Genomic DNA, 14,241 nt, shown 5'->3' on the forward strand with positions numbered 1-14,241 from the left:
TATCTGAAATATGACATGTGACTGTGTGAGTACCTAATGCTACGGCCTGCATAATTGCCATACTTGTTTGTTGTGATGGTACGGCAAGTACGGTGCGCCTGCTAATTTATAGCCACCGGTTGCTCTCACCAGCCGCGATGCTTGCTCCATAAATATCGGGCAGTACGGTCAGAGTGTCAATAATAAAGCTGTTCTCTAGTGTTGTGTTTCTGTACTGTACCACGAATTACTTCAAGGAGATGCTCCATGCAGCACTCGTGGGCCTCATTTTGCAAAATTTTTTAAGATTTATCGTCATATTGAATCTTTAGACGTATGCATGAAGCATTAAATATAAATAAAAAATAAAACTAATTACACAGTTTAGACGAAATTTACGAGACGAATCTTTTAAGCTTAATTAGACTATGATTGGACACTAATTGTCAAATAACAATGAAAATACTACAGTACCATTTCGCCAAAAATTTCGCCAACTAAACGCTACCCTGGTTGGCGCAGGACCAGTGATGTATAGTAGCAGATGATGTCTCAACCAAAAACCGTTGGGTCCATTCATATATGTATATGCACTTGCATTAGGCAGAACGGTAGGCATCCTGTCACTGGGGTTAAGCATTCCATCCAGAAAAGATCAGCATCATTGCATTGCACCGACAGGAAGCAAGGAATAAAAGCAAACATTCGATACACAAAAATATCCAACTTAAACTACAAAGCATTCAAATTAAAACCAATACATGCACCAAAGTGTGTCACAATTAGAGCCTGCATACTTCAGAACACAATTGGTTTTCCCTGAAGGTTTTCCATTGCGCCATAAATATGCACAAACATTTACAGAAACCTGAACAGACTATACACCCAGTTAGATTAGACTCGATGTCTCTTGTCAGAGTCCACACCCTGCTCCAAGCTTTTAGCCACATCCTAGGACGAGGAACATCCTCTGCATGAATCAATAAGCCATGCGTCATCATTCTCAGAAAACAATGGTGAGCAAGTCATCGTGTGCTACAACAGCTCGAGCTATTTTACATGAGAATCATAGGCGTAGAAGATGTTATCAGGCGTAACGAGAGGCAGCTTCTCGATGTACATAAACAGGCGCCTGATGTTCTCTCTGGTCACTGTCGCCATGTCAACTACGTCCCGGCAGTCGGTGAACATCCACAGGTCGCCGGAGTTTACTCTTTTGAGGCTGTCCCGACAAAAGGGACAGGATTGAGATCTTGATCGCCTGCAAAAACAAGGATAGATAGCACATTAGCACATGGCTCGATCATTATCAGCCTGCTCGCTTGGTTGTATTTGGCTTATAAGCCATGGCTTATCAGGCAACGAACAATATTTTTCTCTCACATTAAACCAGCCAACGATATTTTCAGCCATGGCTTATAACCCAAACAGCCCAAACGAACAGGGCGAGAGGTCTGATCACTGGTTCTAAAGACTATACTATTAGCAGGAACATTCAATCCAACGCGAATACACAGTAACTTGTTTAGTCTGTTCATGTAAATATAAATATGTTCAGTTCTCACCATTGACGGTAGCACTTCATGCACATAGCATGGCTGCAGCTGGGTAGCACCACCTTGCTATTCATCTCCATGCAAATGCCACACTCTTCCTCCCTTTCGATGTCGATCTCGGAAACCGGCCTCTTGCCCTCGTCTTCGTCTCTCCTCCGGTACTTCTCCGTACACACCGCCTTCTGCCTCCAGTCATCGACGTCGCTAATACCCTTGGGCAGTTGCATAAGGGAGGGAAATATAACAGCTGCAACAAGCAACAATGCGCATCAATATCACAAGACCCAATTACAGACAAGCAAACATATGCTCTTTTTTTTTCCCACAGTTGTTGTTGTTGCAGAACACTTGCCATAAAATTCCCTGATGCTTGCTTTCCTCTCATGCGTGGACATGGTGGTACTCCCATCCACATAAACCTGCGCAACAAAGTTTCCTTGAGCACAACAGCGAAAGCACGGCACAAAACGGAATCAAATCCTGACACCACACCACGCCAAATCACAGGAACTGATCGAGGAGCAGAAACTACCTTGTAGATTAGGATCCTGAGCAGCCCAAGCGCGCCGGCGAGGCTGCAGTCGATCCACTGCACGAGGAAGAGGAAGAAGTGGGCGGCGGGGCTGTAGGACATGCGCATCTGGAGGCAGGCCCCGTCGTAGTCCCTCGAGAAATCCGCTGCCCTGTCGAGTTGTTTGAGCAGTGAGCACAAGGGCACGCGTGAGGCAGCAGCGGCATCACCCACGCACGCTGCACGCGCGGAGCCGAGCGTCGGCACCCACCGCTCCCTCATGCGCGCGGCGTGACACGACATGAGAGCTCAACCGCACTGTAGCATAGCATCCGCCCACCAAGGCAACTTTTATTCCGCCCTGATTTCCTTCCGGAATTGGGCGGAGCGCGGCGCGGGACGGCGTCAAAATCGAAGCGCGGCATCCGCGAGCGTGAAATCGGGCCGGCCGTGATGGAAACAGCCCCGCAAAAGGAGGAGGGGATTGTGTGTGTGTGCGCGGGGTGGGGGTGGGGGGGGGGGGGGGGGGGGGGGGGGGGGGGGGGGGTACTCACAGGGTATTGGCGTGCTGGATGTCGGCCTCGAGCACCTTGAGCGAGTCCTTGAACGACTTGCGCATGGAGCAGACGACCGTCTCCTCCTCCTCGGTCTCGCCGTGGCGGGCTGCTCCGTCTGGCTCGTGCACACCACCACCCGCCGCTTCACGCTTCAGCTATCGCCACAGCCACACCATGGAAGAAGTAGCGAGCAGCCGCGCGCGAAGCCGCCCTAGCCGCCGGATGGCAACAAGGCTCGCTCCACTCCCACCCCCACGCACGCCCTGCGGTGCCGCCGCCCGCTTTTTGGCTCAGCTCCACTGCACCACTTGGCGTCGCCTCCCTGACCCTGCTTCCCCTTTGCGCCGGCCCGCTCGCTCCCAGTCGTCCCTGCCCTCTGTTTGTATTCGTTGCGTGGGTGGAGGGAGACTGGGAGAGGAGAGGAGAGGAGGCCGAGCGGACGGAGGAGCCCGGGTCCGGGGGCGACGCGAGAAAGCCGCGACTGACCCGCGGGGCCCAGACGGGGACAGCGCGGCCGCGGCCCGTCTGCTTACCCGTCAGGAACTGACAAGCGGGACAGGTGACCAGCGCGGGGCGGCTTGTCAGCAAGAGTGGCTCGGTGGTTCGGTTGGAGATAGAGCTACGAGTGAGGGAGTCTGAGTGACATGTGGGCCCGCGGCTGGAGCTGTACTGTTGGAGGGAGGTAGAGGCGGCCGGCGCTCACGTCACGTAGGACCCGTCTATGCGCCGACGACCCCGTCGGCCGCCGGCCGGGCCCCGGCGGTGGAAGAGGGAGACGGACAGCGGTGGGGACGTTGGAGAGAGCGTGCACGGCGGCTGGATGAAGTTGAAAAGGCGGCGACGGGCGAGCACGGGTTCTTTCCGACAATAAACACTAGTAGTAATAAATGTCGGTGCTAATAATAATCCAACGAGGAGTCAGTGTTCTGTCCCTGGGGCCTGTGTGGCACATAGACCAGGCGCACCGAACGGAACGGCTAGGCGGTGACGGAACTCAGGTGGGTGCGGCGCTGCCGTCACGCGTTGGCGGTAGTTACGAACGGGCCTGTTCCTCGCGAGAGCGCTCCAGTCCAGACACGGATGAACAGCTTGGATGCGCGGACGGCGGATCACCCCACCCGTCTCTTTCGTTCATCCATCTGATTCATTACACTCTTTTTCCCTTTATATATAATATAATATGTATATATAATGCTCAAAACAGTTCTCTAGTATGATGATCATTTCTTGCGCGATGAGAACTTAGCGATAGCTAGCTAGCATGGCATGCAACGGGCGTCCGTGTACTCTACCTACTTATGTCTAACCGGGATTAATTAGGATTTGGAAAATCGTGCTAAATTAACGAGGTTGTTTCTTTTAGTAATGGATGACGTGTCTCGTTATCGTGACGTTCTTTTTGAAAAAATATAACGCAATGAAACATGGATGAAGCAATCATTCTTAATGTAAAGTTTTCTTCTTTTGTTTTATTTCATGACACATCTAGAATTGGAAAACCGAGCCAAAAGAGTCTCATCTTCGTAGAACTCACTTATATATTATCTCTCTTTTTAAAACATCATCATGTCATAAAAATTCTTACGTAGCAAACTATTAAATGCAAATGAAAACTCCTATATAAAGACTGTCCTAGTAACTTTCTTAGAGTACTGTATGATGTAATAAGCTTTATTAATTAACTATGTGTGTTTAAAGAGACTAAACGTTGCGACATCATTAGACACATGGATAATCAACTAAAACTAATAAAAAAAACTACTCAGGTTAGCCTCAGTTGAGGTTTCATGAGAGTTTTATAGGTATTTAATAGGTTGCCAACTTAGCAAATATATTAACATGGAACCATATTAGTGAAGAGAGATGAACAAATTTCATGTGGTAAAACAAGTCTCATGAAGATAAAACTAGTCTATACTAACGTAATTCATTAGCATAATTCATTAACTATTTTCATTCGGCTGGGTGCAAATGGTACGGATATTTTCCGACCGTATACGACACCGAATTCGTATAGAGAAGTTCAGATATGTCCGTATCCGAGTCCGGATATTCAACATCTGATTGTCGGCCTGTTCGTTTGGCTGGGCTCGTTCGTTGCTGGATCGTGAAGAAGTACTGCTGGCTGGTTTGGTGTGAGAGAAAAATATTGTTCCGGCTAGAAATTTACGATCGTTTACGACTGTATAATCCCAGCCGAACAGGCTAACTGTATCCACATTTAAATACTCAAATCTTATATTTATGTTGTCGATATCCATTTGCATTCTATCCGACATATCTAATACTATCCGCATTAGAATTCAAATTCGAATACAAATATAAAAATAAATATAATATCAATGATATACGTCCATATCAGATATATTTGCATCCCTAACCAGTAATAGGGACATTCGCATCAACACTCAACAACCACCTATCTATAAGCGCTGAGTGGTAAAAAGAACCCTTGGCTTTTTATTACTTGACTTTTGTAGCACACTTAAGAATCTTATCCTCTTTTATAGAGTATGCACCAAGTGCAAGTGACAAATACACCTCCTCTAAGTTCCTCCATTATACATACACACAATCTTAAGATTTTGTGGCTTAATCTCTACGGAGGCGCGTGAGCATGTATTCGTGGGAGAGCCTATTTATCTCCATTCGTTTGAACTTATCAGCCTGGTTTATCAGCCATGGTATAATATTTTTCTCTCATAATAAATCAACGAAGAATACTTTTCAGCTTGGCTTTTCACCGAAGCAGGCCATGTTTGGGGAAAAAATTTCGTGTGTGGATAGGAAATAAAACAGGAGCATTATTGTTCAACTCATTTTTGTCAAACCTGAGACTAGCCTAGAGGCGGAAATCATCCGGTCGGAACAGCCGGAGCGGAGCCGTCCGCAGAACACTGCACGGGAACGGTACGCGGGAAACTGTACGCGGAGACTGTGTGGCGCGGGAGACTCGGCGGGAGGGTGTCCAGGTACGGACGTTTCCTTGTCCTTTCTTATATTTATTTTTCTTTCCTTTCTTTTTCTTTTCTTTTCTTTTCTTTTTATTGTTTTATTTCCTTGCTTCTATTTATTCTTTTTTTCTTTTTAGTTTCTATGTTTTCATTCTTATTTTATTTTCTTTCCTTTTCTTATTCTTTTCTTATTTATTTTTACCCTTGTTTCTATTGTTTTCTTTTAGTTGTTTTTCCTTGCTTCTATTTATTCTCCCTTTTTCTCTTCTTTTTTTTAAGTTTTCTATCTTTTTTTATTTTTATTTTATTTTTTATTTTTTCCATCTTATTTAAGTTATTCATTTATTTATTATTCTATATATTTATCATTAGTAATCATATGTTTATGTGTATTTTTTTCTTTGTTGTTTTACTCTAATTAATTGTCTTAATAATTTATTTTTTTTATTTTTTATTTTCTATATATATGTGATGTTCACGGTAGTATACATTTAATGTTCTATGTTATATTCTGACATGTTCATGTGGTATACATATAATATTCTATGATTTTTTTTGTGTTATTCACGTAGTGTATATGTGATGTTCATGTAGTATACATGTGATGTTTACTTAGTATACATGTTCTATGATGTTTTTTTATGTTTACTTAGTATACATGTGATGGTCTATGAAGTATTAGTGATGTTCGTGTAATATATATGCGATGTTCTATAATATACTTAGTGATGTTATATGGTGTAGTTAGTCATGTTTACTTAGCATACATGTGATGTTCTATTGTATATTTTAGAATATTTGAAAAGTATACAGCTGATGTTCTTTTTAAATATTCATGTTCTATTGTATATTTTAGAATATTTGAAAAGTATATAGCTGATGTTCTTTTTAAATATTCTCTATTACATGTTTTTATTATTTTTCTTACGCTTTGCTCTATATTATAATACTAATTATTTATGTTATGTATTTATGTATTTTTATTTATATTACAATATATTTTATGAGCCTAAAACTAGAATATTTTTTTCTAAACCGAGAATATTCATTTTACGAAGAAGGAATATTGTTCTCTAAACTTAGAACGTTATCTCTGCTCAATAAAAGAAAATGTTCTATCTTCATAAGATAAATGTTCATTAATGAAATTTTATCTAAATGTATTTATGTGAGATCTTGTTTTAAAGTATTTATTGTAAGAAATTAATGTTGTAATCGAAATTTAATTTGGATGCTTGGTTTAACGGGTATGACATTTTTTAGTTCTGTGTAAGCAACGCAATAATACTCCATGGCGCAGGGCCCACATCATCCAACCATGACGTCCGCCCGCGCACGCACTACCTGGGCGGGAAATTATTGGCGCGCTGCCGGCCGGCGCACGGTATGGTCCGAGTGACCGGTCCCTAGCATGCCCCGCCTAGAGGACGTTCATTTTTTTTTGGGATTCGCGCATCAGGGGGTGTTTAGGACTGCTCCACGAACTCTCCTCTACAAACTTCACTGTGGAGTAGCTCCATAAAAAACTAGAGTTCGTGGAGTATCTCTTTAGGTGCTCTCACAACTCTATCCTTTTTCCTCGAACAGAGTGTGTGGAGCTGAAACCGTTTGACTAAAAAATATGGAGCAAAACTGAAAAATGTGGAGCGGAGCAGTCCCAAAACCCCTTAAGCTTTGTCATCTTTTCATTCAGGGACGGCATAGTGGGCTCTGCGGGGGGTGCAGTGTTGAGGTCAGGTGGTCGTGCCGAAAGCCCACACAGGCCCATAGCCCTGGTTGCTCACCACCAGTACATTCTTTGGATTCTAATTCCTGCCGGAAATCACGAACTGGATCCAAAATTGACGGTTTATATGAGATTGTCCACATGGATAGGCACCCTTCAATAAAATAACTATACGAAATGCAATGCATTGCTAAGGGCGTGTTTAGTTCCAAGTTTTTTTTGGCTTTTGGTTACTGTAGCACTTTCGTTTGTATTTGATAAAAATTGTTCAATTATGGACTATTTAGGCTTAAAAGATTCGTCTCACGATTTCTCGACTAACTGTGTAATTAGTTTTTTTTTTCGTCTACATTTAGTACTCCATGCATGTGCCGCAAGATTCGATGTGACGGTTACTATGCAAAAATTTTTGGCTTTTGGATTGAACTAAACGGGGCCTAAGCCATCATAACGCTACCAAGTGGCTTATTTGACAAGATTATTCATGTGCTCTCTTTAGTCAGCACAAATAAAGGACAGAGAATGAGAAGCTACCACTCGACTGGTCGACCTCGCGCCCCTGGGCCCTGATTAGTGATGGTCTTTTTCAGAGTATCGATATCACACCGTGGTCTGTGGGCCTATGCTGCTTCTAGCAAACACTACACAGTGTAGCGGTAATTAGGCACTAGTTAAAGGTAGCAATAATATATAACGACGACGGAGTTAAACATTTGTTTATGGGATGCCTTATCTACATGTTGTGGTCAATTGGTCATCATATCATATTCGAGTACGGAGTATGTAATAACCTGCCGGGCATGCGGTTGCGGCATGTGTGCGTCCTCCTGTAGTTGATTCCGACCGTCCGCGCGCACCGCATCCGGGCGGGCGGCGCAGCGAGCCCTTCATTGCCTGAGCTCGCGCGGCGCGTGGTGGACTGGTCGTACGTGACTGTGACTGGTGCTGTTGCCTCCGCGCGTGTCCACGGCTCCGCCCGCGCGCATGCATGTCGCACACCTGCCTGCGTGCAGGCCCATGCATGCATGCATGCGCCCCCTGCCCGGTGGCCACGCTGTCCACCACGGACCACCAGCGCGGCCACACACATTCACCACCCGTGCGTTTACGCGAGCGACCTTGTGGGTCCGCTCCCCTGCCACGTCATTATATTGGATACGGTCTTCCTAGTAGTAGTTAATAACATGTACGTACGTACACGTACTTGCCAGCCCATGCAATATAGTACTACACTGACCTCACTTTCGTTGAACAACAAGTGGCATGCACGTAATAATACGTAGGTACCAACCGGCGGTCTTACACGGTTACCGACTTACCGTGAGGTGAGGATGATCTCGTCGTATACTAAACACAGTAAACAAGACCATATTAATGCAAAACACGTACAGGACTGGTATACTCGCGTGCCGCGCGTACGTGACACGTCTTTCGATCTAGTGGTTTTTTCTTTTCTTTTCTTATCAGGGCAGTCGTAGCTTCATCGACGGAGGATATGAAGATAGCTAGCTGCTAGCATTTGACCTTGACGACACCTAGGTAGCCACATACGTATAGAAGACGTATACAACTACGCTAACACAGCCACGCTGCCCTTCTCTCCCGTGGCAAGAAACCAGAAGGAGCTGTACGTTCACCAACTTTAACGTCTGACGGCTATTCAGCAAAGTGGCATGTATGGCCCGAAGCCCCGGACGATCGAGCAACTTTAACGTCCGACAGTTAGTCAGTTGTTCAGCAGGGAGTACGTGTTGGCGTGTTGCATTTCACGATGAAATAAATACTCCTATAATAAAGCCAGCAGGATATAACCAAAAGAAAACCAGTCATCAATTTTTTTTTATAAACCGGAGTACCTAAAAGCAGCAGAGAAAGGAAAATAACGGGCACAAAGTTTCTTTTTCAGGTTTTCATCACTGCCTTGCCACGTCTCCCCTTCCATCGCTGTCCTGTGTCCTCACCGGCCACGGCCACATTCCACAACCCACTGCCACTGCCACGGCAAGCACACACAACAAACACCTCCTGCATATTTAACCCGCGCCGCATTGTTCTTCTCTGAGCTGCAGCTCGCCACCGTACCTCGCACCAGTCACCACCATCCACCGCCGCTCATCGAGCAACGCCAGCTTCTCCCTTTTCCCATCACCCACCGCCCGCTCCCAGTCCCGGCTCACTGTACGTCGTGCACCGCACCGCCGGTGCATGCACGCGCACACATGGCGGAGCGGCTGCTCCAGGCGCACCACGTGTCGGACCTCTGCATCGGCAAGCCGGCGCTGAGGTGGCTGCCGCCCCAGTCCACGATCGCCGACCTGGAGGCCGGAGGGGGCCGTGACGACGCGGCCGTCGCGGTGTGGGACGGTAGCGAGGGGTCCGACGTGGCCGGTAGGGTGTGCATGGCCGACGCGTTGCTCTTCCTCTGCGCCGACGACGATAACCTGGCGTCCCTGGCCGCCGCGCTCCAGGCCACGCTCTCCGACCTGCTCGCCGCCGGCGCGCTACAGGCGGTCCGACGCATCGACCCGGACGCGAGGTCGCCTGCCGCACTTGCACGTGTGCATCAAATAAATTTTCCGGACCGAATCGAGTGTTTTGGTTATCTGACGATGGGGTCGGTCGTTTGGTGTCGGCAGCGTGCTGGAGGCGGTGGACGCGTTCCTGGGCGGCGCGCACACGCTCGCCGTGCCGATCAGGGAGAGGTGGCACGCCGCCGCCGACCGCGGCAAGCTGTGCTGGCTCACGGTGGAGGACGTGGTGCGCTTCCTCCTGAGCTCCGTCGGCGTCTTCTCCGCCACGGCCTCGCGGTCCGTCACCGAGCTCGGCGCCGTCCGCCCCGCCGCGCTCGCCGTCGCCGCCGGGGACAGCGCGCTCTCCGCCGTGCCGCTGCTCCGCGCCGCGCTGGCGTCCCACGCCTCGGTAGCAGTCGTCGCCGGCACCGGCACCGGCTCCCCCGCCCGCCGCCTCGTCGGCGAGATCTCGCCGTCCGCGCTCCGCTCCGGCGGCGTCGCGTCCGTGGCGGCCATCGCGGCGCTCTCGGCTGGCCAGCTCGTGTCGTTCTTGGACTGGGGCGGCGCCCCGCCCGCGGCCACGCTCCACGCCGTCCGTTCCCGCCTCCGTTGCCATAACCTCCTCGGAATGCTCGACTTGCTCTATGGCGGTACCACCGACGCGTCGTCGTCGTCGTCTTCTTCCTCCTCTGCTTCGTCGTCATCCTCCTCGTCGTCCGACGAGGACGAGGACATCGTCGACGCCAACGGGAGGAAGCTGATTATAGCATCGCCGCACAGACACGGCAGCTCGTTCTTGGGGAGGCGACGGGCAGAGGAGGCAACCGTGTGCCACAGGGGAAGCTCGCTGGTGGCGGTGATGGTGCAGGCCATGGTGCACCGAGCGACGCACGTGTGGGTGGTGGAGGAGCGAGAGCTGGTGGGCGTGGTCGGCCTGCTCGACGTGCTGCGTGTGCTCAGGCACCACCTGGTCGCTGGAAGTGGATGTGGAATGCATCCTGATCTTGATTGATCCCATAGCGTAGTATAAACCGATCAAATCAAATAATTTCCATTGGTAAATAAATGATTCAACCTTATATCAATCTCTCTGAATTTATATCTATATATATCTATACATAATATTTGCTCGTGCCTCGTACTCGGCGAGGATGTGCCAGTAGGATGAGGAGCGCGTATATTCCTGACACGGTAGTGGGTTGGCGTGCGTGTGATATATGGGCCGCGAAGCAGACTTTTTCCTTACTTCTCATGTCTAACTTTAGCCCCTGCAGCCCAATCAATCTACTTTTTTTTTCATTTCATGTTTCTCCTGTCTAGATTTAACCCATACAAGCTACTATTTGGATTCTACGAGTTTTTTTTTTCTCTCTCTTTTGGAAAACGGGTATGTGGGAGTTGAAACAGACGGAGGATGGTTTCCTTCTATATGGATGTAGAATCAAATTTGGTGGTCTTTCGCTCCATAAAATTCTGTATTTGATTACTTGTTTCAATCTATACAGAAAAATTGGTATGTAAAATAGAAATTCAAAGTTATCTTGCACTATGCTGAGATATATATGTTCGTTTTCAGTTATAGTTGTCATTAATACCCCGAAGAAACAACGAGATAAGATAAACAAATTAAAATGTAATATAAAGTTATGTTAAACTGTGCATCAACTTCACGCGGCAGTTAAAAAAAGTTATATGAAAATAGAATTTCAAAAACCTTGAACAAATCTAACTTTCTAGTTATTTATTGCAAACATTTATATCTCAAATTGAGAACCTTACAAATTATATAGTCCAGAACTCCCTTAATATCTACTTTCAGATTACTACATATAAAAAAGTTTGGAACTGGTATTCAGAAACTTCCAGAATTATATATTCAGAAAAACTTCCTACAAGCTACAATAATATCTATCAAGCTGCATATCTGAATTTTTATATATGGAAATTCAAAACTTTCAAATTATATACTTTAAAACCCTTTGCACATCAGATTTGAAAACTTTTAAATTTTAAAACCCTTTCCTACATGTTGAATGTTGTGCTTACCATTCGCTGGAGCCCCTCGCTCCTTTCGAATCTGGACGGGCACTTGACTCGACGGCCATCACAGCCTGCTGGAATATGTCCCCTCCGCCTCCACATCGACGGTGAAGATCAGTAGGTGGCGCACAAATCATGGCTGCGGCGGCGGCGTCGACGGAGCTTCCGCCTCCACATCAAAGAAGAGAAGCACCGGTTGAGCGGGGAGAAAGGAGAAAGAAAACAAGTGCCTGATTCAGAAATCAGAAGCGAGCGCGACAGCAAACGGAAAGTACCTGACGGAGAGGGAAACGGAAGGAAAAAACAGGAGTGCGCGTCGCTAGCGCCCGTGGCGCACGCTACGACAAGGATAAAGCCCTGGGTTCCCTTCCGTGCTTCCCTGGCCCTCTCATTCCTCTTCTCCCCTCCCCGATCCCCTTATCGCCACCATGCTGTCACTCTCCCATCCCCACCCCGCCGCGTCCACCACCGCGCCGCGCCGCCAGCGCACGCCCCGCGCCGTCGCCGCCGCTACTGCCGTGTGGCGCCGCCGTCGCGCCAGCCACATCGCCGCGAGCGCCATCCTGCTTCCGGGAGGCGGCAGCACCGGCGGCGGGGGCGGGCCGGGCGACCGGAGGCTCCCCTTCACGCCGCCCCCCATGGCGCCGCCGGGCCAGCTCTACCAGCCGTTCCACCCGCCGCCGTCCCCTCTGCCGCCCAGCCTCCGCAACCTCGACCTCACCCAGCGCCTCCAGATCCTCCGCGACAGGATGGGCCTGTGGCACGAGTACGCGCCCCTCATCTCCTCGCTCTCCCGGGACGGCTTCAACCCGTCCTCCATCCAGGAGGCCACGGGCATCTCGGGCGTCGAGCAGAACTGCCTCGTCGTCGCGTCCCAGGTCCGCGACTCGCTCCTCGACGACAAGGTCGCCGCGTTCCCGCCCGATCTGCTCCCGTACTTCGACTCCTACGGCGGGCCCGACCTCCTGTACGAGCTCCGCTTCCTGAACGCGCGCCAGCGCGCCGACGCCGCCAGGCACGCCATCGACTACAGGCTCGAGCCCAAGGGCGTGCGGGAGCTGGCTCGCGCCATGAAGAGCTTCCCGCGCTGGCGCGGGGAGGAAGGCTGGGAGGCCTTCGGGAGGGACTCCCCCGCCGACTGCCTCGCCTACGCGCGGTTCCGCCAGTCGCGGGAGGCCATCGACGTGGAGGACCGCATCGCGGAGCTGGAGCGCGCGCTGCAGGTGGTGGAGACCGAGTCCGGCAGGGCGCGCGTGGAGCTCGAGCTGGAGCGCGCCAGGAAGAAGGCGGCCGGGGAGGTAGAGGGGGAGGAGGAGGAGGACCCTGCCGCCTCGCGGCCCGGCGTCACGGTGGTGCGGCTCCAGTACGGCGAGGTCGCCGAGGCGACCACCGTCTTCATGCTGCCGGTGCTCAGGGAGACGGACGGCGTCGCGGCCATGGAGTCGGCGCCCAGGCGGACCAAGACGGACGTGGACCTTGGCATTGTGGAGGTAGACAAGGCGTGGGCGCGGTGGGCTGTGGTGCCCGGGTGGGGCGCCGTGGCCGAGGCAGCGGACGACGCCGTCGTCATCGAGCTGGCCGACGGCCGGAGGCTGCCGTGGCGGACGGCCGATGAGGAGCCAGTGCTGGTCATTGCCAACCGGAGCAAGAAGGAGGTCGTGGAGCAGGGGATATACATCTTCGAGAAGGAAGGCCGGCTTGTGGTGGAGAGGGGGAAGAAGCTGGCTGAGCAGGGCATAGCTGCGGCGGCGGCCGAGGTGGTTATCGTCGTCCGGCCGCCCAAGGACGAGGACGGCATGATGAGCGACGAGGAGTGGGACTGATCACTGATCTGGAGAGGAGGTTTATCAAGGGTTTTGCTTGGTTTTGGAGATGCCAATTTCTCTTTTTCCATTGGGTGGTAAAGCTTTCCTCTTCTCTTCTTTACAGTCTCGAGTCGATGGATCGATGAATAAGAGGAACGAATTACCTCCTTCTGTTGTTTCGGTAAATGCCATAGGAACTGTACTCTGTAGTCCCTTAGCCTTAGCCTTGCATTGCTGGCTATTCTTTCCCACACATTATATTTGCAAAATAATATATATATGATCAAATACATCATTCATATGACATTACTGATAATGGCAACACCTGTCTAATCTAGCTTTTTTTTCCAAGAACTGAACTCAATAGCCAAAAGAAATCGTGTACTAGCACCGGTTAGGACACTATACAATCTATCTTGAAACTGACTTTGAGTCAGGGAAAGCGGGACAACATGGATACCTGGCTGGTTCAGAAATCATCAAATCAAAGCAGCAATCCAAAAGGCTATCAGGGGCAAGTCTTCTTTTGGCGAAAAATTATCCCTATGACCACCGACTAGGCAAAAGATGCACCAAGAACATTAAGAACCATTTCTGTCTGAT

At 49.5% G+C, this 14,241-nt stretch overlaps 3 protein-coding genes across 5 annotated transcripts; 2 read left to right on the forward strand and 1 right to left on the reverse strand.

The window, feature by feature from the left end:
• Window positions 1-698: 698 nt before the first annotated feature.
• On the reverse strand, window positions 699-3,020 carry LOC136494211 (E3 ubiquitin-protein ligase AIRP2-like). Of its 2 annotated transcripts, none has more exons than XM_066490378.1 (6): window positions 2,601-3,020; window positions 2,068-2,213; window positions 1,888-1,954; window positions 1,545-1,782; window positions 1,039-1,240; window positions 699-949 (listed from the first exon to the last, which is right to left on the reverse strand). In XM_066490378.1, exons 2-6 carry the CDS (start codon window positions 2,173-2,175, stop codon window positions 920-922), a joined length of 645 nt encoding a protein of 214 aa, XP_066346475.1. In that variant the 5' UTR covers window positions 2,176-2,213; window positions 2,601-3,020; the 3' UTR covers window positions 699-919. The 2 variants fall into 2 exon arrangements, with proteins under 2 accessions (XP_066346475.1, XP_066346474.1); XM_066490377.1 differs by having other exon boundaries at window positions 2,068-2,218; window positions 2,601-3,016.
• Window positions 3,021-9,355: 6,335 nt separating this feature from the next.
• LOC136490724 (CBS domain-containing protein CBSX5-like) lies at window positions 9,356-10,805 on the forward strand. Its single transcript, XM_066486924.1, has 2 exons — window positions 9,356-9,819; window positions 9,920-10,805. Exons 1-2 carry the CDS (start codon window positions 9,503-9,505, stop codon window positions 10,803-10,805), a joined length of 1,203 nt encoding a protein of 400 aa, XP_066343021.1. The 5' UTR covers window positions 9,356-9,502.
• A 1,415-nt stretch (window positions 10,806-12,220) lies between these two features.
• On the forward strand, window positions 12,221-13,942 carry LOC136494212 (rubisco accumulation factor 1, chloroplastic-like). Of its 2 annotated transcripts, XM_066490380.1 has the most exons (2): window positions 12,221-12,696; window positions 12,739-13,942. In XM_066490380.1, the coding sequence occupies exons 1-2, from the start codon at window positions 12,262-12,264 to the stop codon at window positions 13,654-13,656; spliced, it is 1,353 nt and encodes a 450-aa protein (XP_066346477.1). In that variant the 5' UTR covers window positions 12,221-12,261; the 3' UTR covers window positions 13,657-13,942. The 2 variants fall into 2 exon arrangements, with proteins under 2 accessions (XP_066346477.1, XP_066346476.1); XM_066490379.1 differs by having other exon boundaries at window positions 12,221-13,942.
• The last annotated feature ends 299 nt before the right edge of the window (window positions 13,943-14,241 follow it).

This window comes from Miscanthus floridulus, chromosome 11 (genome assembly GCF_019320115.1).
Source record: "Miscanthus floridulus cultivar M001 chromosome 11, ASM1932011v1, whole genome shotgun sequence".
Classification (NCBI taxonomy): Eukaryota; Viridiplantae; Streptophyta; class Magnoliopsida; order Poales; family Poaceae; genus Miscanthus; species Miscanthus floridulus.

Bases quoted from the DNA above. Each gene is read 5' to 3' on its own strand.
- LOC136494211 (XM_066490377.1), bottom strand. From the start codon at position 2,665: ATGCGCAAGTCGTTCAAGGACTCGCTCAAGGTGCTCGAGGCCGACATC. The intron at 1,241-1,544 runs GTGAGAACTGAA...TTGTTTTTGCAG, and splicing joins ATGAAGTGCTACCGTCAATG to GCGATCAAGATCTCAATCCT. The intron at 950-1,038 runs GTAAAATAGCTC...TGATTCATGCAG, and splicing joins TCTACGCCTATGATTCTCAT to AGGATGTTCCTCGTCCTAGG.
- LOC136494212 (XM_066490379.1), top strand. From the start codon at position 12,262: ATGCTGTCACTCTCCCATCCCCACCCCGCCGCGTCCACCACCGCGCCG.
- LOC136490724 (XM_066486924.1), top strand. From the start codon at position 9,503: ATGGCGGAGCGGCTGCTCCAGGCGCACCACGTGTCGGACCTCTGCATC. The intron at 9,820-9,919 runs GTCGCCTGCCGC...TGGTGTCGGCAG, and splicing joins CGCATCGACCCGGACGCGAG to CGTGCTGGAGGCGGTGGACG.